We start from the raw sequence: 25,087 nt of genomic DNA, 5'->3' as shown, positions 1-25,087 counted from the left end.
AGTATGTGCAGCTTTTAGTGTAATATTGGATTATCAACGATGTTACAATTATTACATGTAGAATAGGCTGAAAGTCTTAGTAGTTTTTAGAGTTTCAGCAGGAAATCAGCGCACAAACCAGTATTCTGAACATAGTATCATATTTTCTTCTGAGGTCGTTTGAGATGAAACAGATGTTTCTTATATTATTTGACATTAAAACTGTGAATTTCATCTGCAAAGCAAAGATGTAAAAATACAGTAAATGTCCTTAATAAGTCTCAAAAGTCAGAATCAGAGACAAACCTGTGAATGTGGAACTTTTTGAGGCGTATTTCTCGTCTAAAAGTGAACCACATCTCTGGAAAATGATGTAAATATGATTTTTGAACAATAAAACTTTTGACAAAAGACTTTTCATGTTTCTTTAAGAGTGAATGAAAATGATAAAATAAGAGGATTTTTTTATTTGCTTTATTTCTTTTGTTCTCTGCATACTTTATTAAACTTTCTTGGAAAAGTATTTCTGTAAATTATCAAATACAGCATGAAAACATCCTTAACAAACAGTTTGGTCCCATTAAAACTGTAAGACTGTCATTGTTACTGAGAGCAATACGGAGTACGGAAATACACTGCTGCCAGTAAAATAAAAAAATAAGATGAAAACTTAGCTTCGATAATAAAACATTTTTCATTTTAAATCAAAATATGAGATAGAAAGTCAAAATACCTGAAATAAAATAAATTATGAGATAAAAAGTCATAATTAAGAGATGAAAAGTAATAATTAAGAGATTAAAAGTCAAAATTGTGAGATGAAAAGTGAAATTGCGAAATTAAGTCATAAATATGGGCTAAATAGTCATAATTATTTGATAAAAAAGTCAATTATGAAGTGAAAAGTCGAATTTTAAGATGAAAAAGTCGACATTAAGATATAAAAGTCATAATTATGCAATAAAAAGTCATAATTAAGAGATGAAAAGTCAAAATTGTGAAACTAAGTCACAACTTTGGAATAAAAAGTTTTAATTATTAAATGAAAAGTCAAAATTATGAATTAAAACCTGACATTATAAGATAAAAGGTCATAATAATAGCTTATCATGAGGATACTTTTATTATCGAAGCTAAGTTTTTGAATCTTATTTATTTATTGTACTGGCGTGAATGGTCTTCCATACTCAAGAGCTGACGTGAGATAAAACAAAATATACAACAGAGCTTATTTGGGCGATATGACGCAGCTGCTGACATATTGCTATAAAGTTGTTTCTGTGGATATTATAACTTTTTTTTAATTACAAGTTAAACTTTGAAAAACTTAAACTGCCCCACATAAGAACACAAATGTTTTAAGAACGACTGAACCACATTCAAAGAAACAAATTATTCTTGGCACGCAGTAACTTTCCGTCTATTGTTTCTTTTGGAAAACGTCACCTTTTGGTTTTTTTTACGAGCGAGGTAAAGAGCGAAAAAGCCGATTATGTAACGAAACTTCCTGAGTACGAAACAATACAGAGCTCGGTGTCTGAATGTCTAAACCATCAAAACATCTGAGGCGCTTTCAGGGCGTCCAATCTGATAACGGGGCAAGAATTCAGAGAGTGATTGTTTCATTAAGAGAAATAAAACAAACAGTGAGGACTGTGAATGTGTGTGCTGGACGTTGTGTTCAGAGAAGGCACTTAAACAATATTGTGCAATGTTTTGTAGTGTAGCCTGAACTCTTGCAAAGCAGGATAAAAGTCTGTCTTTGGTCACTGCTGAGAGGAACACCTTCGGCACCACGGCTGTGCAATAAAAGTGGAGCGTGAAGATACGCAGGATGCAGCTTCCAGGCTTTCCTTTGACCTCCTTTGGACCCTTCGAACCTCTGCAAGGCCGCGGTTTGGTTACAGCATGGAGAAGCTTTCCGTCTGGTGGTGGTTGGAGACGCCGCCCACCTCAGTCTTGTGCTCAGAGGTGGAGAAGCTCTGCACTCCGCCTCCTCTGGACAGGACCATCACGGTGTCCCCCGACATGCCCGAGAACTCGAAGGCGAAAGTCCCGTAAAAGAGCATGATGAGCATGCAGTAGATCCACTCGAAGATGGCGGAGGCGTGCTGCAGGGCGAAGCTCTCCTGGCAAAAGAAAACTCCACCTGGGGGATCAGAGGTTAAGGAGAACAATGGTTGCAGAGCAGGAGCCAGACAGGGCCGCCCATAAGGGGGCCACTTCTGTTTTTTCTCCAGCAGGGGGCCTCGTAACATAATCTACACACATAACCTCTGAACATGCTGGAAGGACGACAGAGCATCACAGGCACAGAGTGAGTGACAGCCAACAAACTGGTGGACTGCTGCAGCTTCCATCCAGTTATGAAACCAGATGTTACAGTTACAGAGATATTATAGTAGATATCTAGAGAAAAATACCTGAAATATTTTAGGAAACTTTAGGAAACAGAGACTTCATGCTGGAAGGATACTGAGCACCAGGGCGATCAGGGCCAGCAGGGCCATCCCCACACGTAAGTGACCTATTCGGTACTCCTCCTGGGTCTTGGCCAGTCTGTAGGTCAGAGCCGACTGCAGACACACAAACAGCATGCTGGAGGGGAACGCCACTCCGGCTCCGACGTAGTGGAGAACTTTGGCAAAATCCACCTGAGAAATAAACAAACACTTTAAGTTTTGCACAGGTTTGGTTTGGTTATTTTTATGTTTTAAAGTGAGCAGAAACATTTTTACATCATATATAATCAGTGGTTATGGTGTCTGTCCCTTACTGTTGTTATTCTTGGTTCTGTTATAGATATATATATATATATATATAATATATGTATAATGGACAAAGCTTCCAGGTCCGTGAAAGTATAAAGAGCCACAAAGTCCACATAAGGACGCGGTCGGGGCAGTTGAATGGGGCAAACAAACACAGGACGTTCACCCAGAAGACTACAGTTCGTGTGACACTAAAAGTCACTGTTGACGTAGCAGGTTGTTGTTTTTTGGTGTGTAAATCCAACCAAACTGTGACCTTTTTCACGCTGTAGAGCCACATGTTTATTATTGTTACCATGACAATAAAGGTCACCTGACTTTGTCCTTTCCTGCACGTCAAATACTCATAGAAAAACTCCATTTAATGGTGGTTGGTGTTATTTGTACGCAGATTTAAGAGTCCAGAGGGCTCAGATTTAACTCTGAGTTATTAAGGAAAGTCCATAATTACCTACTCTGGTGTTAAACCACCACAGTGATTATGAAGTTAGTCGAGTCAGAGTCCACTTCGCCTAAAAGGGGTGTGTTTGGCAGGTTGTAGCACGAGTTACTCCTGAAGTTACCTCGCTGTGTAGGACAGCTCTCAGCTTTTATGACGTCTTTCCCAAAACATTTGTGTCACTAATATACTGATAAAATCCTCTCACTGTAATCTTAACCCCTCAAACACAAAACGTTCGTCCTAAAAAAGCATCATTTCTCGAAGGGAACAACAAAAGCTGATAAAAAAAACGCAATGCACACACACACACACACACACACACACACACACACACACACACACACACACACACACACACACAGGGATCATCATGACCTAACACTGGCATTGTGGGTAATCACTGTTACAATATCATCTGACAAACGAGGTCAGAGGACGGGATGATCTGCACCCGGAAAACTCAGGATGAGAAAAGGAACGGAAGGAAAAAACCTGTAATGAAACCAATTTACAACGACATCACCTCCATTATCAGAGAGAGCCGATAATCAATCAGTGATTGATTGAATACACTCACACACACACACACACACACACACACACACACACACACACAGCAGCTGGTATGATTATGACATGTGGATGACAGAGTTGCATCGTGGGAGACATCACAGCTGTTGCGTAATTACAGGGAAGAGACACAACAACCGAACTGGTTGATTTATGAGAGTGTTACACATAAAAATCATAATTTTAGAGCATAAAAAGTCAGATGTTCTTTTTCGAAAAGGAAACATTCAAGTTTTGTAGACAATGAAAAGTAATTTCACACATTTTACATTTAGTTAGTTATAAATTAACCCTTTAAAAACAATTAACTTAATTAAACTTATTAAACTCAAAAATTAACTGTTGAAGCAACTCAGTTGTTTTAGTGAAGTTAAATGTGTTAAAAGTATTTTAAATATTGGTGCTAAGTTGACTCAGTATAAAAAATGTAAGTATTGACCGTAATCAGTGCTATAATGTCATATATTATTGATTTTATTTAGATTTTTATATTTGTTAATCATCATAAGCCCAATTAGGAATCCAAATAATTCTTAATTAATCCCCCAAAGTGTAAAGATTTGATGTTTGTCACATAAATAAAACACAGAAAATGAATTACCAACTTTTTTATAATTAATTAATTTCTATAATACGTCAGCAGGTAAGGTAATAATTTGCTTTACTGCAAGAAAAGTTCACTTAAGTTTGGAGAAATGCTGCAAGTGAGTGTAATATACTTTTAACTTCAATTAACTGATGAAATTAGTACAAAACAAACGTTTCATTCATGAAATCCACATCAACAAGAATCGCGTGTGCGTGGCTGTTTACGGCTCCGCAGACGGAGCTCGTTCATACAGCAACCCCTTCGAGGACTCCTGCCATGTTTACTCCGAAGCAAACACTGAGGTTCATTATGTAAGACTTGGACAGGGAGGAGGACCCCGCAGCCAATCAGAGAGCAGAGGAGGACGACCCTTAACCACCGGTGGGTGAACTGGATGATGGACCCCGAGGATGAACTGTGCAGAGAGTGTGCCCCCAGTAATGTGGTTAGAGGGGCCCAGACGAGTAGAAACAGAGTGAATCTGAGACACACACACACACACACACACACACACACACACACACACACTGCAGAGGGCCTCTAACTACAACACTGACCCTTGACAAGAGACACGTGTGTCTGAATATTAACACTTACATCTCAGCACAGGTCTGATGGATGTTAAACACACAGATGTTCTCAGCAGCAACCAGCAGACAGACACAGTTAGAGACTACGCAGCTGCAGTTCCTCTATCGGCCACTAGAGGCTGGCTCCAGCTGTGAGTTTCCATAAGGCTCCATATTAAAATGAACAACTCTACAGCAGAAATAAACATGTTTACAGCCTGATACATAAACAGTTTTGGTCTTTAGAGATAATTTCCCCGTTGGCTAGCGGAGCCGATCACACTGAGCTTCACAGCGGCTCTTCAGAGTGACGTCAGGCAGACTACGTCCATTTTTAATTATACAGTCTATGTCATATGTAAGTGATGTTCACAACTTCTTTCTGCTGCCCCCAAGTAGCCAAAAATAATCAGTTATTGCAGCTTTAAAGTGGAAATTCAAGCTGTATTATTGTAGTAAATATCATAATGTAAAAATATCAATAATATATAAAAGATATTATAAACTCATCATGCTTTGTAAGTAAAATCTGAATCTAAACTATAACCAGCAGCCAAAACTGTCAAATAATGAAGTAAAAAGTATTTTTTCCCTCCTTTCTGTAGTGAAATATGAAATAAACTGAATAACACTGAAGTACAAGGACCTCAATATTAACTCACAGTACTTTAGTAAATGTACTTTCCACCTCTGCACAAGCCTAAACACATAAACATCAGTGTAAAACTGCATTCTTGGAAAAACACATGTTCAGATTGAACAGCACCCGAGGCCAAGAAAACTTCAGGTGTGTGCCTGTGGTCGCATACGTGTACCTACATGTGCCGTCCTTCTCCTCCTCCTCTACTGTAAATCTGTCATTTTAAAACCAGTTACAAATCTGCACAAAGGGTGACCCTCTTGCTGCGCTTCTTTTCAAAACAGCACCTCCTTAAACCGAGCCGCACCGAGGGCAGGAACAAGGACGCAGCCGACACGCAACCAGAAACGTCTTGTTTTTTAAGATCACGCTACCACAGAGAGGCTGCGAGACAACCTCCAGACAGAACAAACACTACATCAAAAGAGGTTTGCTTGGAAGGTCTACAAAGTGCTGAGAGGCTGCAGGGGAGCAGCACATCAGAGAGGCAACGACACAGCGGAGCTCCACCAGCAGAGGCATCAAGAGACACCGATCAGATTCAGCCTCCGAGACGCTGACGTAACCCAGCTGATTGCTCCGAGTGATGGGATATAACCGGACTGATACTGTACAAGTTCCACCTTTAAAGAAACTTTATGTAACTTTAAAATAACAGTAAAATATGTTTGTGAACAGATTTGAGGAGAGAAACAGTCAATGCAGTAACAGAATCTGGATCCAGATCTGATCAGCACTGTTTGACAGTTTGATCTGAGTTTGGTGAGTTGAGCTGGACGGACTCACTGAGAATGAGCTGTCAATCACAAGGTAGCCCCGCCCTAAAGCATAGCCTGCTTTATGGTCTGTTTTACTCTAAATGGGACCATCAGTTACTAAATGAACATCATGCTGTATGGAAGAAGACTGAAACTAGAGACTGAGACCATAAACTCATCAGGAAACTGTTTACTGAGCTCATAAATCAACGGAGAAGTCGACTAATTTCTCCATAAGACCGAATGGTATCAGAGCTGCCCCCTGCTGGCCTTTACATAGACTGCAGGTTTAAGACTGTCCATTATATAAACTATCAATGCTTTGGACAAGTGGGTAACGAAGTCACACACCACCAACAATGTCACTGATTTGGGTGAAACAGGATCATATTTTATTTCATAGACTTTACATTGGGATGACTTCATGCACATACAAGATATCTTTCTTTGCTTTGGGAGAGTTTATATATATGTGTTTATATGTAAAAGATGCAGAGAAAGTTGGGAAAAATTGCACTTAAATGTCTCAAAGAAAAGGTGGAAAAATAAAATATGGTTGTGTACTTGGACCCATTTAAAGCTGCAGCACACAATACAAAAGCTCGAACAATAAATTCAGGATCGATTTCATAAAAACAATCAAATGGATGAATAAATAAATCTCCTCTCCCTGCAGGGCTGCATGTTCTGAAAGTTACATCATTTCCAAGCGGTATTCATCCACAGAGAGAGATTGCTATCTCACTGTTAGTGATTTTCACCGCCTCCGGCTATTGTGGATCACAATTACGTTTGATCTTTCTGTAGAGCATACAGGTGTAGTCTAATTACAGTCAGTGGGAGCTTTTTGTAAATATACATTGTTAATAAAAAACCCAATCCAACTTTTAGAATCATTACAATTTTCAAATATTGTTTTATTCTCATTTTATTCCTTTTTATTCTTACACAGAGCCTGTATACACTGTTCAGACCTCGCTGCTTAGATAAGACTTTACAGGATTTATGGGTCAGTGCCATGGCAACTGAAAGCAGAGGGTCTCTGTGGCCTCTATGTAACATAAACAGCTCAGACCTTCTCTTTAACCAACACACAGATGCTCTGAGATTCACTCTGAGCTGCAGGTTAGAGATTTTAAGTCACTACTAATGGTAAAAACACACAAAGTTAAACAGCTAAATAGTTCCTGCATCTCCTCCTGTTATCTGCTGCTACATGAACTCTCTGTACCGCAGACTAAAACAGCTATTTACTGATCTTTCATCATCACCTCATTTGAAAGTCGTTCATATCTAATGAATAGTCCGGCTCTGCAGAGGATGATTTCTAATGGAAAATAAAACTGACTGAACACATACAGATAAACCCATGAAAGCTTGTGCTCCAAAGGGTCAGAAATTACTTTATTTTACTAACTTTGGTGTCGACTAGCGAGGGAACCAACATTCCTAATTATTATTTCACTAAAAACCCACAATGTCTCCATCAACAGACTTTAACATCAGTGTGACTATGATCCATTCTAACAGGAACCTGAAGAGTGAACAATGTGTTACTATCGCGCTCACTGTGATCACTCCTGATTGACAGAAAGTGATTGATTACACACAGAGAGTAAAGGTCAATCTGACGACACATCTGTGCCGTGTGTGTCAGCTGATAATTGTTATAAAGACAAAGTCCTGAAGCTCTAAAGTGACGAGCACCCTTACTTCTTACTGGGTATCGTACCACTGAGGTCACAGCGGTATCTTTTGCAGAGGATTACACAATAAAAGTCGTGAAATAATTGCCTGAAAATAACTTTTGCTTTACTTTTTACCTCCCTTGTGAGTTCAGTTTTTGGACCTATGTATTTCTAAAAACGTGCTTGCAAAACAGGTGAGGCTTAAGACCCACGTACTGTAACTGCGTCTGTGAGTAAACACATAGCTACCTTAACCAATTCTGGCCCTGATCAATGAGTCGGATCTCAGTGCGATTACCTGGAAGTTTCCCACCATGATGAGACCGGCGGCACAGATCCACGCGGTGGAGAGGCCGGCCGTGTTGAGGATGCAGTTCTGGTGCTTCTCTATCACATGAGCATAACGCAGCAGGCCGATCAGCATCACTGAGAGAGAGAGAGAGAGAGAGAGAGAGAGAGAGAGGAAGATGTCATCATAACCAGGTCCAGGTCCAGTGTCCACTATACAAATATACAATATTTCACATTATCTAAGAAAAAGCTCTGCATCCAGAAACAAACTCTTTTATTTCCCAACTATGGCGTTTATTGTTGGATACAAGGGTCTCTCTTCAATATGCTCCTTCTGTCCCTCCACACTTTCGCTGTTTAAGGGACCTCTTTTCTATCATTTAGTAATCTGACTTTGTGACATATTTTATAGATATTTCATTTTATATTAAAAACTGAACAATGAACCCAAACAGTGAACTCACTAACTGCAGGAAGTTTGTGTAAAACCAGAGATTTGGAGGAATTTTGAGCAGTTTATTTCCTGTTTCGGGAACTTTTCATAAAATTCTTTGTCTGTATTATGGATTTTTATCATTTTTAAAAATCATACAGAGGCTTCTTTTGTGACAAATTCAAAATGAAATGATGACTGATATAAATGTACATATATTATTACTGTTATTAAAAAAGAAATTAAACTAAACTATAAAATCCTGATTATATAATTTGTTTGTCAAACTGATTGAAGATGTTTTATTTACTTGCTTTCACGTTTTATTCTGTCTCTGTGTGTTTCCTAGTTGCATTGACTTTATTATTTGTATCTCATTTTATAAAATATGTATAATCCTGTAGTCTTCATACAGACTTTCAGCTTCTCACCTCTCCTGCAGAGTTTGTTATATTTCTGTATAAGTACAGAACCTGCTGTAACTTTATGTCTAACACACTGAACGACACGCTGGTACAGCATCAAAGGAACGGCGAGATCCCGGCGCTGCGTCTGAAACGTAAAGAGATGATGCTGCAGATTCCTCACGTATGTTTATTAAACTGCTGCATCAAAGCTTCACAGCGGTTTCACGCCACCGTTCACATCTGGTGCTCATCACGCCACAAACCACAGACAGCGGCGGTCAGTCCAGCAGTGAACACGGCGGTCAGTTTTTGATGATCCAGCGAGTGTGTGCAGAGTTACAGGGATTGTGGGTTATCTGTGTGTTTCACTGGCTGCCGCACAGCGAGGACTTTCTGATCCTCTCCTCTCACACCACACCTTCGAGTTAAACAAAGTGCCTCGCAAACATAAACTGAGTATTGTTTATGAGAGCACAGTAAAGCTTTTGATGTCGGGGAGTTTGAGCTTGTGTCCAAACCACTCTCTTTCCTAAAGGGACCACCTTTTCTACCACTGAGTAAACTGAGGACCCCTCACCCATATTCATATTATATTCAGTGTGTAACAATAACAGAACAGCTGATAAACTGCACAATGAACCCAAACAGTGAACACAATAACTGCAGGAAGATTGTTTAAAACGAGCAATTTGGATGAATTTTGAGCAGATTATTCCCAACTTTCCTTTGTCACATACAGTAAACTGAATATATTTCAGTTTTAGACACTAAAGAAGACGTTCTCTGAGCTGTTGTTGCTAAAACTGGGTGGAAACAATTAGAGAGTAAAGTAGGAATGCATAATTAATCGAAATATCATAGAAATCACATTATGCAAATCGCAGAAGCTGCAATTTGTTTTGATAAAAGGTCAAATATGTGACAAACAGCATCATAATGAGGGACTGTAGTGCTGCAGAGATTCGCTGAGCTACACACATTGTTTTTCCCAAGTTTTTCCCCTTTCCCACACCCCAAAAAAAAAAAGTCTTTAGTGACATGCAGAAGTCTTGTGTTTGTAATATACGTAAGTTGCTCTGGCCATCCATTTTCAGTGTTTTTAAAGCTCTCTATGTTTTGCTGTATCTCCAGTTCAGACAAATCCTTAAAGGAACTTCTTTTACGTGGTATCGTGCAACATGAAGACGTCACTTTAGACTCTTGGAATAATAACAGGTGTTTTCTCACTATTTTCTCACTTTTTAGGAAATAATGTTAATGAAAATAACTGTTAGTTGAAGCTTTACTTATATTCTAACCAAACTTGACTTTGTCCTGTACTGTTTGACCTGACCTTTGACCTCTGTGGGTCTCCCAGCAGTCGATGACATCACTGCTTAAGCTGCTGTATGCCGTTCAAAAATGTGACCATCTTGACAGATAATGACGGATAATGTGGACAACAACACGCCTGCCAAATTACCTTCCAGGAATATGAGGTGTGGACTGCATTTTTACCCATTTGACTCATTTTAATGCTAAATCTTGGTCTGCGTCTTGGTTGTGAGAAGTCAGGAAGAGCGGCAGGACACTCAGTGGGTGTTATTGGAAGATATACAGCAGCCACAGGAAAAATAACCTGAGCTGAGACAGGTTAATGTGCTCATTAAACGTCCAAATTCCAGCATTTTCTTTAAGAACCAGGTGAGAGGTCACAGCAAGTGAAGAGAGTAAAACTATGCAGCTAAGAGGTTAAACAAATCCGTAATTGTATAATATAACTTTTCTTACTGCTATTCTATTCTATTCTCCCTCACTATATTAAAGTACTGTGCAGTGTTTAGCTGCCGTTGTGTTATATTGATGGAAGCTTACAGACAGCAGTGTGTGGAGAGAGATAAGAGAGGAGCCAACGTGATCAGCAGCACTTCACACAAATTCATCAACAATACCCAGTTCCTCTGAAACACAATGTGGACTTTTTGTCTCACACAGGACATGAACAGCAGTCTCCTGGGTAAGAATCCTGTCCTTGTCGCTCTTTACACGGCACCCTGGTCACTGTACTTTGCAGCCAACAGATTTTTGATTTGAACTTTGAGAAAACCAAAATCAGGAAACACCACAAAAACACCTGTATTATTCCGTAAATGGATTTTGGTTCTCTCATTGTAAAACAAAAATCCTTTGGCTGCAAAGATCACTGACCCACCTTCATACAAGAGTGTATTTTTCATGTCTAGGCGAGGCAAATATATATATCCTCGTTGATTGCTGTAAACTGTCAACTGCAGTAAAGCCTCCAGAAAAGAAGTTTAATCAGCGCCTCGTGCCACAGAGAGAAAAACCCTCAGTGACCACGTTTCAACTGCAAGTAACTGATCAAAAACACGCAACTTCAATGCAACTTCAATGCAACTTTAATGCCGTCTTAGTGTTACTGCACGATGACAAAAAATTGGTTTGCCATGAATATAATTTAAATTTATATAGAAACAGATTTTTGTCCTTTGTCCACCAGAATTAGCAGCCCTGAAACACTCACCCGAAGCTCACTATGGTGAACTCCTGGAGTGTAAATTCTCAGGTTCTTGACAAAGTTTTATAAAGCAAATAGATGAAAAAAATCAATACACACCACAGAGCACACTGGGCAATGAACCCGGAGTAAACCACCCTAAAGTAGTAGAGTAGTTGCCCTCATGGTCAGAGGGTGAATTCAAAAGTCATAAAAATGCACCATTCATAGCATCGAGTACATTTTCCCTTCAGAGAGAGTGTGTGTGTGTGTGTGTGGGGGGGGGGTGAGGCCGGACCTGGCAGTGGATTCTGGGGAACAGAGACTTGGCTGGAGTTAGTACAGCTGAGAAAACAAGCCTGAGTGCACAGAGCCTCGTTCAACCCAAGGGCATGGTGGGTAAAATGCGTACTACAGCTACGCTCTCTGTACATGTGTTTCTAAAACTGAATACTACTAGTACTCATACTCACCCATGAAGGATCCGGTGCTGCATATGAGGCTGAAGAAGCAGCTTTCAGGTGGGAGCGTTCCACATTTACTGCAATGAAAACAGAGAAGAGGAAGTGGAAGAGGGGGGGAGGTTAGTGCGGGCTCGGCCTCCAGACTCAGTGGGCTAAAGTGCAAGTTCAATCAAGTTCACATCAGATCCACGACCCCCCTCCAGGTCTTGTTTTAATGTGCTGCAGGCAGGAATTCCTTAAAAATAGTAATGAAAAAGCAGCATGGCCTTATATGTGTTCCCTCTGTGGCATTAAAAGCATGCAGAAAGCGGTTCAGCAGAGAAACGAGTGTCTATAAATGGAAAACAACCAACTGGGAGGTTGAGGAGGAACTGACACAAAGATCATGAACGTATCGATGAAAAATGTCCTGAAACCAAAACTTTATTCGAGCTGGAGTCGTCTTTGCATCCACAGCAACATAAACCTCTTGTTCATATCAGTGTGTGTTTGTATGCGAATGTTGGGGGGGTGGGGGGGTGGAAAGCATTTCTTGTTTACATTTCGCGGCTCAGTGTGGCGACATTTCAAAGAGAGCGACGAAGGATCCACTACACGCAACAAAAGCTCTTCTTCCTGTGGGGGTGATGAGGTCGACCCCGCTCCGACAGCGAGCCTCAGTCGGGCAAGTGTGGACTTATCTCGCAGCAAAGTCTGCACTGCAGCTGCTCAACTTCTTCTACCAAAGACAACTCAGACTGTTTTCTGTCTGTCTGATCATTCAGGATACATCCACACTACGAACGTCGCTTTAAATCTCAGTATTAAAACACTGTACATATGAACTGAAATACTCCATAACAACATAATGATAATAATAACATCACCCTGAGTTCACATTTGCATATGATGCTTATGTATGACATAACGTTACACGAGCACTGCAACACAGGAATCTCAAGAAAGTAAAAAACTGTCTTATTTCTGGGAATTGAGTCTTATTATGGGTCTAAAAAGAAAAATATTTTTTGTAAAGCATGTTCTGCATCAGAAAAGTAACCTGGTTTTAAGAAAATATATCAAACTGTGTCTTAATAAGACATTACAGCTAATATTGAGCTTGATTTAACCAGTTACAACAACAGTTTGCATAATATCCCAGCAGAGGAACAAGATAATTGGACAACGTCTTCCCACCAATCACAGGCTTTACTGTGTGCCAAGTTTGGATTCAGTGTTCAACAAAAGGACAATTTTAAAATAAGAGCGGCTTTTTATTGTTTACAAAGAACAGAACCAGATTTTGGAGAGAATTTAGAAACGACTGGAGGAAACCACAGACACTTGATAGAGGCTCTGCAGCCAGTCTCGTTGCTGATTTACCAAACTGCTCTCCAGAAACCGCACCGATGGAAGCAATTGTTTGGTTCATTGAAGATCACACACAGGAGCCATACAACTGTGATTATTATGTAACGTTGAGCCAGCAGCGGTTTTACTTAAAAAGACTCAGATGCTCCTGGAATACCTGCAGGACCACTGACCTGATGAGTGGTATGTTGTCCAGGGTGCAGCACAGAACAGGACCCCTCTGTAATGGAAGCTGCTCCTCACACGACACGTTATAAAGCCTGTAAACACACACACACACACACACACACACACACACACACACACACACACACACACACACACACACACACACACACACACACGTGAGTCTGCAGGTACTGAAGGATAAAAACATTTTAAAGTAAAAGAGGTTCAAAGGTGTCAAATGAGGACTGAAACTCATCTGAAAGTAGTTCAAAGTTCAACTAAATGATTTCAGGTGAACTTTTTACTGTCCCCTCCTAAGAGCTGCCTCAATGGTGCATAATAAATCTAAAGTAAGCAAGTGTGTTCAAGCTCGGTTAATGGTTGAGCATCAAGTGTCAAGATCTACGCAAACGACTGTAGAAAATTAACCTGAAATATTTTTAGGTGAAATGTCTCTTAAAGAACACTTAAATGGACTCTGAGACGTCAACAGAACCGTTAAATTTTAAAACCAATATATACCAATAAAACAGCTTCTTGCCTTTTCTAGAAGTGCATGAAAGTTAATGTATTAAATGACTACATGTAGACTTAATGAACAACAATGTGGGGTCCATGTTTCATTATATGAGAGCTGTTTGGATCCTGTTATTACACTGAAAACAGCATTAATAAAGATTGTGAAATCATCTTGATACGAAAACTAAAACTGTTATTAATAAGTGTATTTATGTGTTTTCCTGTACCAGCTGGGAAGGTAGGAAACAGGCAGCTGAACTGAACCCACGTTTAGGATTCACATACCACAGCAGTCGCTGGATATCAAGAGATAAATCCGGTTTGGATTCCTCCTCCTCACATTTCAACCTGTTTGCATTCTTTACTGAAACTTCCTCATATACACTCTTTCTTTACACATTCGCCCCTCGTGTCAACATCTGCAGCACTTTATTTTTCTTAATGTCCACTCCCCATCTTCATCTTCTGCACTCCCTCTCCGTCTAATGCCTCTTATGTTTGAGTAAAGGCTGACAGGAAGTGGGGAGCGGAGCCTCGGCGATGTCGGTCGGTCCTCGTGTTAAATAAGCTCATCGTGAATTCACTTTTCCTGAATCAACGCTACATAAACACGCCAGCTGTGAAAGTGTTTTTACCTTCACACATTTCACAGTTCTCCCCAGTGGGCATCTGCGAGTAATTATTCACAATCAGTGACTGAGTTGTTTTTAGTTTTGTGGCACATTAACAGGAACAGAGAGAACTTTTAAAAAAGCTTGTTTTTTCTCTCTGTTTATCCACACAGCACTGGTCTTTTTCAGACCCACAAACTGAGCTTTTCTCCACCTTAAATCAATATAAAACACTGGCTATCAGCTGTGATGTGAAATAGGACAAAGGATATTTAGCTGTTTTACTATTTTTCAAGCAACCTGAAACACTAGTTTTTACCATAATGAACAGAGCTTCTGGGTCCTTGAAATGTCTGAAACCTGCATTCTATGTAACGGCCAGCAGGGGGCAGCACCATTGACCGATACCATTCAGTCTTGTGGAGAAATGAGCCAACTTCTCAGTTGATTTATGAGCTCAGTAAACAGTTTCCTGATGAGTTTATGGTCTCGATCTCTAGTTTCAAGTCTTCTTCCATACAGCATGATGTTTGTTTAGAGTAGAAGTTAAGAGATTGTGTGTGACCAAGGGAGCCGCTTTTGTTTCCTGCTACGGACGAGTTGAAACTGCGTAGCCAATGAAAGCAGCTCAACTCGCAGTACCTTACCTCCGCTGGCTCCAACAAACTGTCACGGCCATTGGCCTCGCCTAGATGGGAAAAGTATACGTGTGTACGAAGGTATAGTGTAAAGAGTGACAAAGTCAGTGCAGGGAAGAGGGATGGGTCAAACTTCACCCCGTGGACCGTAATGTGCCCTAATGATGATTAATTCTGATCTCTTGGGAGAAAGGGAGTCAGGATTTTATGCAGCAAAGGGCCATGGGATGAATAATGTTTTTTTACTTACAAAACTGAGTTAGTTTTACATAAAAAAAAGTTTTACTTTACTAAACTTTAAAAATAACAGTTTCATTTGGTTTTCTTCCCAGAAATGAATTAAATATTTCTAGTTCACCACTGGACAAGAACAACTTTAAGGATTTTCAGGTCTTTTCTAACAATATGGGTTCAGATTATGATTTATTTGTATGTAAAATCATTAATAAGTAACATCAGTTGATTGATAAATGTGTGTATATGTGCTGTTACCAGTTATTCACGGGGCAGACATGCTGGTTGTACAGGGCCATCGCGTATCTGTAAAAGTTAAAGCAGACAATCTTTGGTTAAAGAACTGAACAGCAAACATTAAATACATGAGATATTGTTCTGATCAGCTTGACTTTGATAAGATCTGATCTCTCATACAACATCTACACTCCCAGAACATTGCTGTCAGCAGTTTATTAGCACTTGAAAGTCACATATAGCGAGATTAATGCCAGTCCCGGCTTTAAAGTACAGCACAGTGTTTGAGTGCTTGTTGCAGAGGCTGCCGGCTGTATTTTAACCTGCAACCTGAAGCCAGACGAGCTGCAGTTGCTTTTTTAATCCCTTAAATCTGTCAGCGACACAATAACCACCTCCACAAACACACAGCCTGAGATAATTCATCACACACACACACACACACACACACACACACACACACACACACACACACACACACACACACACACACACACACATTTTAGAGGAGACACAGGTGATTTTTAGCTCTGCTGGCAGCTTCAGTGCAGACTGAAATATCTCAACAACCTTCAGATGGATTTCAGTGATATTCTGTACAGCCATTCATGGTGCACAGAGGATGAATCCTACTGACTTTGAGGAACCTCTGACTTTTCCTCAAGTGCCACCAACAGGTCAAAGTTTTAATGTATCAAGTGAAATATCTTAACATTCACTGGATGGATTTGCACACAGTTTTGTAGAGACATTCAGGGTCCATAGAGGATCCTAAAGACTCTGGTGACTTTTCTTCTGGTGCCACCATGATAAGGCTTTAAGTATAAAGACTCTGGATTACCATCACATTTTATACAAACTTTAGTTTTCCCCTTAAGACAAAGTGTAAATACTTTGATCTATGTGTTGAATTCCCCTAAAATGAATTAAATCCTTTTGTTTGTTTTACTCTGCTTGATTTATTTGTTTTTAAATGTTTAACATACATTTATTGTCTCATGTAAAAGTTTCATGTCTCTAATATAGTATCTGTTCATTCTATATTGTTTACATCTTATAATCGTAACGATTGACTGTCTTATAGTTTATAAAATATAAACTTAAATTTCATACAATAAAGATGGAAATAAAATAGTAGCTGTACTTTGTGTTTAGTGCTAATTAGCAAATGTTAGCATGCTAACACGGTAAACTTGTTACAACACAAGTGTTAACAAGAAAACTGAGTTTCAACCACTGTCAGTCCTTCAAAACACCACCAACAGGCCACACTGTGCCACAGATAAGACACACAGGGATCAATAAAACAAGCTCATGACTGATTTGAATGACTCCATTGATCGCTGATAACAAGAGGACACTCGGGTCAGAAGAATTGATTTGCCTTTACTTGATTTAGTGTTTGAATTAAATCATTTACTTCAATTAAAACATGGACCCTTATTTTGAAATCCTGCTGCAGGGATGTCTCTGGGTCATACAACCGCTCGGCGGAGGATTCAGAGGCGGTAGCGGACAGGTGTCAACGTGTCTGAAGAACAACAGGTCTGGCAGAACGAGGGGGATTACAGACTCGTCTCTGACGGGGAACGCTTTGGAAACCCGGTGTGAAAGACTTCTTACAAAAGGAGACTGTGTCAATTATCTCTCTCACACCGGGGAGAGACAGGAAGTAAAGAGGGAGACAAAGAAACAGTCACAGAAATCAACTAAAGAGGAGAGAGCTGGTGTCTCAGACATCCTCAGGGATTTCCTCTTCCAGTGTCTTTAACAATAATTGTAGTTTGTAGTTCTGTGAATTCCCTTTAGAATTAATGACCTGAGATAACAACTATCTGATTCCTGATGAAGGCCGACACAATGGTTTGTTGTTCTGATTAAATCTTTACTCTGCTGACCTTTCTACCCTCCTTTGAATGCGCACAGTGGAGTTAAATGAGGGTGGGACCGAATATTGTTGTTTTTTTATCAGCCTGTAATGAACACTATTTACCACAAACCCTAAACTGCTTACATCACGGCAGACATTACTATCGCTTGATGTTCTTACACCTCAGTTCCTCTAAGGCTTAAACATATGAGAAGTCAAATCAAAAACACAAGATATAAAGTCAGAGCCAGGCTAACTCTCAGCACAAACTGTCAAATTATTCCTTTGCATGTTTTCAAAGATATCTCCCATGAAAGTCTTTAAAAACGCTCAACAGGAGAAACTAAACTATTGTTGTTACACTTCAGCCGCAGACGCCATTTACGATGCCTCCCTCTGGCGCTCCATCCCACCACCTGTTGACTCGTGACTGTGACAGATGCTACAGAAAGCAGCGGCCCTGCTGGTCATTTGCACCATGAAAGCAGCTGTTATTGTTTGCTGATGTCAGACGTGAGGAGCTACAGATGTGACCGCTGCGAGTAAAAGGACACACAGAGCAGACAAACCGGGAGGAATTTCAAGGATGACTCTCGTTCCGACAACAATCGTTACTCTCTCCTTCCGAAAAAGGAAACTGTTTTACATTCATGAACTCTGTACAGCCTGTTGAGGTCATCGTGATCTCTGCAGGGATAATAGGTAGCCGGTCTAAACCAGGCTCACGTTTGTGACTGGACTCTCGCTTTGTCTTACAAATGACACGCAGAAGAAGCTCCTACAAGACAGAAAATGATGTTTATTTACTGTGAGGTACTTACACGACCCATATTCCTGTGATGGTGAAGACAGGCAGGCTGACAGGAAGGATCATCCACAGGGACATGGCGACCACCTGGAGGTCTCCACTGCAAACACACACAGCAGCTTCATCAAAGGGCCCGGTAAAACCAGAATGTTTGTGTCGGTGACATAATTACAGTTTACAGACAAAAATAGCTATAATTAGGCACTTTCAGCAGGGGCGTGTCCAGAGGGGGGCACTGAAATCTGATTGGCCACCGCGTTATCCTCCAGCTGCTATTAGTTAGTTAGCTGTCCTACTAGTTGTCCTACTGGGAGCTGGAAGGACAGAGGGAGTTTAAACATTACTAGCGTAGGAGTTGGGGGAGCCAGCGGGGGGAATACTGCCGGGGAGCAGGGCGGACCAACGGAGGTCGGCTGATCTCCAGCGGCTCCGACCAGGACTCTGACTCTGGGGATGAAGACACGGCGGGGTTCAGGCAGCGATCAGTTACTGTTAACGTTATCCATCGTATCGATCAGTCCACCAGGATCTGTTCAGTCAAGTTGGAAGTTATTTATTGCGTGTTTTAAACACCAGACTGTGTTGGAACGAATTAAAAATGTTAGTCGACTAGGAAAGTCTTTTTGAATATTTCTTCATACTGGGGTCCCTAAACAGTCTGGGAACTATAAATTAGGTATGACTGGAAAGTTTGATGCCACCTCAGTCAGTCTGAATACGGCGCTGACTTTAGGATAACACAAGAGTCCTGTAACAATATTTCTTGTTCCAGCTTTTCAAATGTTTCATTCAGATGTTAATGAAACACTGAATGAACTGCGACAGGTTAAAAACCAGTTGCTGTATAAGGAGGGTGTGTGTGAATGCTGCAGTGACTCCATATGAGGGAAGATCAATACACTCACAATGCAACAGACAGACTCTTCTGTTAACAGCACTCCACTGATTGATCTTCACAAAACAGATTAAACCAATTCCTCCTTAGAGACATTTAACATACTCTTCCTCGTGGCCACAGTCCAAAAAAGGTAAAAAGAAGCTACTGGGTCCCTCTTTACCCCCCTGTTCCCCCTGTTCCCCCTCTCTCTACACTGTGAGTATATTACCTGGCTGCACGACTGCTGTGTAGAACTTCAGTTAAACACATTAATTTAGAAATATGAGGCACGTAAAGACAGAACTGAAACAATGAAGGTGTTAAACTTGGCTCTTGACACATGAATCGGGCCTCAAGCTCAGGTAATAAAGGACGGCTGCAACTAATTATTTTTATTTTGGGGTTATCTGACGATGATTTTCTTGAGATAAAAGTTTCCTTAAACCCAAATTGAGGTCTTCAAAAAGTTTGTTTTGTCCAAAACTCCAAAAAGTATTGATTTACAATCACATAAGACAGAAAAACATCCACAACCACTGGGGATCGTTCTGTGTTTTTGCCTGAAAAATGACAATTAGTTGCAGATTTATTTTCTGCCGATTGACTAATAAATGAATCTACTGATTGTTTCGGTAATAGTTCAGGACATTAAGGCCTGTATGATGTCAGTGGATGTCATTCTGAAGTGTGAACATGAAGTCTTTACGGCTCTCACTTCTATCTACTCCAACACTCATGTGGAAGGATTGAAAGCTCCAGAACGGCTGCTAAAAGAACCTTTTGGTGACGTTTCCGAGGTCAAGAATGAACTTTGAACTTCAGCTTAATAAAAATGACACACAGTAACCCTGAAAGCTTTGGAGGCAGTTCCCCGCTTTGCCTTGATGTTCCTTCTATGCATGAAATGCCTACTGTTGATATGTATTTAGTTACATTAAATGTGAAAATAATGAGACTTCACTTCTCAAATCACCAGAAACTGAAGTCCCGGCCAACAGTCAAAACTAATTTTCTGTCCATTCATCAATGTCAAACCTTGTTTTGAGTTGGGCTGCAACTAACGATCAGTTGATTGATTGTTTGATCATAAAATGTCAGAAAATGGTAAAAAAAAAAAAAAAATCCTAAACTCGTTTGTAACTTCTTGAAATAGTTTGTTTGTCCAACAGTGTAAAGATATTCACTTTACGTCACCTGAGACAAACGAACTCAAATGACCAAAGACTGAAATTATGTCTTTATATTTCTCATTTTGTAAAAATATAAATATAATAAATAATATAAATAATATAATATAAAAAATATCCTCTTAACAGTGGAACGAAAGGAAAGAAATACTTGATACATTCTTCATGGTTCAGTTCATTCATCCATAAAATCCTGTAAATCAAAGTGCCGCCTTTCTAATCATAAATAAATCCACAGATAAAACCTTTATTCCCCTCTTTAACTGTAGAAAATGAAACATTCAAACTATTTAATTTACTATCAAAGTTTTCATAATCTAATTAACTCCAGTTTGAGCACTTTATACAGTTTGTATAGAATATTTATTATTTTAAAATACTTTTATAAAGCCTATATGTGCATTGTCCTGTAGTTTCCTGTGTCCTTTTATTATTTGAAGTCCATTTAAACACACAAGAAACTGTTAATAAAGAACAAATGCAACATAAAGCTTGATAAAAACAGCAGAATAGACCTTTAACTTTCTTATTTCTTTGCCCTCTTTCGGTTTTACTGAATAATTCTCCCCTGTAGAAGCTGCTGGTTTCTACCCGTATCTGCAGGCTTTACACATTTACTGCCTTCAGTGTGAATGTGCATGCAGGGGTCCTGTGCAGGGACTCTGAGGGACTCCTACCTCTCGCTTGCTCAGTGTGGAAAATCTTCAGGCTCCGCTCCTCATCTCAGCTCCTCCAAACTCCAGGAAAAGTTGCACAAAGTCGCTGCGAGTCCGAGCTCCTGCGCCTGAGCTGCTGCAGCTGCTTTCATGGTCGGAACATGTGTGGGATAGAATAAGATGCAGATGTGTCACATCAGGATGAGGAGAAAGTGTGTTTTCATGCTGTCAGACTCTCCTGCGTCTGCAGCCGGATCAGTGAGGTGGAGAGCAGCTGGAGTCAGTAACTTTAAACTCCTCCCTCCCTCACATGTCCCCTCCTTTAAAACTCACATGTGAATGGCTGAATCACCTTTTCCATGTCGCTGTTATTTGGTTGTTTATTCTCTTGTATGAGCTGAGTCTCTGGACAAACTCCACCAAGTGTTGCGGACTGTGTTGGACCAGCTGCAGGTTTTTTTTTTCCTGTTGTGTTTTGTTCTCTGCCTCCTTCCTGGAAACAGATTTCACAACCGCATGGCAGAGAAATTACACACATGCTTGTCTGAGAGATTGGATTTCATGTTTCTTTTCTCCCTCAAAAACAACTCGAAATGTTTTTTTCCGAGAATGCGGACGTGATGCCTTCAGGTGCCCTTTGTAAGCTCCTGTTGCAGCAGTTGAGTCTCTCTCTCTCTCTCTCTTTCTGTGTGTGTGTGTGTGACTGTATCTGAACTCCAGATGTTGATGTCTGATTTTAAAGAAATGCCTCTTTATATTTGCATCATGTTGAGTCTTTATTGATCTTTAAACTTCCACCTAGAATCTGAATTAAAGCTCCAGTGTGTCACATTCATGAGGATCTATTGGAAAACAATAAATATAACATTCATAGACATGTTTTCATTAGTGTTTAATCACCTGAATATAAGAATTATGTATTTGTTACCTTAGAATGAGACGTTTTTATCTACAGAGGTCCTCTTATGGTGGAGTCCGCCATGTTGAACCACCATGTTTCTACAGTAACCCAGAACACAAACAAAACACTGATTAGATTATACAGATTATTTCCTGTGAATATTAATATATATATGTTAAAATAGAGACAATATGCACAGATATAAAAAGATAAACAGTAAATGAAGAGCTGCTCAGGGACTGTGTAAGTTAGCAGCGATGACACATGATGATATTTGTACTGTGCAAGATATAATCCAAAGGATGTAACACAGAGATTTATTGATTTTAATAAACTAAGAAAACTAGTGATTAAACCTGTCAGATAAATGTAATGCAGTATAGAGTAAAAGTAAAGTAGAGATAAAGTAAACAGCAGCAGAACACAGAAATACTCAAGTTAATTACAAGTTCCTCCAAATATTACTTCTTAAATACTTAATTAACTGTATTTGGTTCATTTCCACAACTGTACAGGGATCAATGACTCTGATCAGACCAGCCGACAAGCAGATACAACAATAGTTAACTTTGAGTAAAAGAAACATGTTTTTAGATCACTTTGTGTATTTTGAAGGGTCTCTGAGTTTTTCTCAGAAAAGTTACCGATATCAGAAAAATCTGTTTCTAGGAACCGGCTGCAGCGAGCAGAGACTCCATTTGGTCCCCTGAAGAGTTTCATACAGAACATTTCTGATTTCATGGTTGAAACTCTTTTAAAATTCACACACAGACAGTTGTCTACTGCGACAATGATCGAACTACAGCAGAGTCTGTGGCAGAGTAACTCATTTTATTTGTGTCACATGATGGAAGAAGTTTTTTAGATCTTGAGTGAAAGTAGCAACGCGTGGCTAAATCTAAGTCACAATGTTAATTAATGTGCATTTTACCTTTTTAAATAAATAAACATAAATACCACAATGTACAAAGACTCTGTTACAAGTAGAAATCCTGGTAAATAGTATGTGTAAAAGCCCTTTTACTATATACATGTACTGTGTATGTGTTTATATGTAATATATAAACTTGTATCACCTGAACACAAGCTGTACTAGAACAATGGCTAACTGTCAAAAAATAAGCCTATTAAATCTGTGTGATTGTTAAAAAAATGTTTAAATAAATAATACAGACAGATAATTGTATAAAAAGTTCCATAAACAGGAAATAATCTGCTCAACATTCATCCAAATCTCTGGTTTTACACAAACTTCCTGCAGTTACTGAGTTCAATGTTATTGTTATACCCTGAATATAATGTGAAATATCCATAAAATATATCAGTTAGTTTACTCAAATGGAAAAAGGCTGCGATACTTCAACAAAAAGACATTATGAAGAGAAAAACCCCATAATTAGAGCTTTAACTGCTCATTAATTAATGAATGTTCAGTTCTCCCGATGGCACCTGAAGGCAACTTCACGTGTGCCTCCCTGTGCAGAGGTTCAAACAGCTGCTTTCACTTAGTGTGTGTGTGTGTGTGTGTGTGTGTGTGTGTGTGTGTGTGTGTGTGTGTGTGTGTGTGTGTGTTTGACTGAACCTCTGTTAGAGAAAACAACCACTGACCTCTGCCACAGGAGGGCGCTACAGGATAGAGAGAAAATGTACTTCAAGTACTCAATACAGTAACATTTATACAGTTAAACTATTATATATGATATCATTAGATTATTATGCATTAAAGTATACTAAATACTATAAACATTTTGTGGGTTAAAAATGTCTCAACACGCCCTCTACTGTTTTACATAACAAAAGTTTCAACAATTTTCTTTAGTCAAATTAACTTATCTGGTTTTACTGTGTTACAGTTTAATTATATTATATAATAAAATGCAGAGATATAAGCGTACTGTGTATATTTTTTGGTTTTCTTAACCCCTTGAAATCAAGAAGGCCTTACGACCCCCCTGTGAAGCTTTGGCGACCCCTAGTGGGGGTCCGGGGCCCCCAGGTGGGCAACCACAGCTTTAATCCTTTATAGTGTATCAGTTAAAAGCTTCCTCTCAGCTCCTCGCAGTGCGTCTGTCCTCCACGTCCTCTGGTGTCACCCACAGCTGCAACACTAATGTGCTGAGCAGGCAGAGCTTCGTCCTCCATCGGCCCCTCAGGCACCTCCTCCTTTTCTGTCATCCTGTAAACTGATTATGTGACATATTTTATTTATATTCTATATTATTTTCAATGTATAACAGTAACAGTTAGAGAACTGCTGATAAACGGTGCAATTGATAAAAACGGGGAACTCAATAACTGCAGGAAGTTTGTGTAAAACAAGTGTTTTGTATGAATTTTAAGCAGATTATTTCCTGTGAGATGAGTTTTTATTTTACTTTTTATACAATTCTCTGTCTGTATTATGTATTTATTTAATTTTGAACAATCTTACATATTAAAAATGCTTCTTTTTTGACAAATAAACTTTAAAAGTAACTATTTGAGCACAGCAGCCATTTAAAAACATGCTGACGTTCAGCAGGTGGAACTTTTACCACGTCAGAGTTTTATTCCATTTTCCATCCTTTTTCTCGTATAAATACAAGATTTTACAATCAACAGAAGCAGTTTTGCCATATGAGGTAAGACGGTGTAATTTACAGTCTTTAATATAACAAAAATACATTATTTCATATAAATTCCTTTAAAATGCCGTAGAAATAAATGTTTTGCTCAGAGATATCACAACGTTTTACTGTTCCAGAAACTATATTTAACCTATTTACAGTTTAAATACCGACACCCTGGGATCACCTGTGCTTTTTTCTTTAATCAACATGTCTGCGATCATTGAATACGTCACAGATTCTGATGTAAGAGTTTATACTAGTGTGACAAAAGACAATATTGTCAAAGAGAAAAAGAAGAAAACACAAGAATAAATAAAATATCAG

At 39.4% G+C, this 25,087-nt stretch overlaps 1 protein-coding gene across 1 annotated transcript; it reads right to left on the bottom strand.

The window, feature by feature from the left end:
* Window positions 1–777: 777 nt before the first annotated feature.
* Window positions 778–21,752, bottom strand: LOC127373333 (transmembrane protein 150A). Its single transcript, XM_051417734.1, has 8 exons — window positions 21,275–21,752; window positions 18,547–18,633; window positions 15,877–15,924; window positions 13,622–13,708; window positions 12,108–12,175; window positions 8,305–8,432; window positions 2,456–2,633; window positions 778–2,128 (listed from the first exon to the last, which is right to left on the bottom strand). Exons 2-8 carry the CDS (start codon window positions 18,609–18,611, stop codon window positions 1,881–1,883), a joined length of 822 nt encoding a protein of 273 aa, XP_051273694.1. The 5' UTR covers window positions 18,612–18,633; window positions 21,275–21,752; the 3' UTR covers window positions 778–1,880.
* Window positions 21,753–25,087: the final 3,335 nt, after the last annotated feature.

The sequence above is a fragment of the Dicentrarchus labrax genome, unplaced genomic scaffold (genome assembly GCF_905237075.1).
Source record: "Dicentrarchus labrax unplaced genomic scaffold, dlabrax2021, whole genome shotgun sequence".
NCBI classification, from domain to species: domain Eukaryota; kingdom Metazoa; phylum Chordata; class Actinopteri; family Moronidae; genus Dicentrarchus; species Dicentrarchus labrax.
Note: the sequence above shows the minus strand (reverse complement) of the source record. Positions and strands in the feature narration are given on the sequence as shown.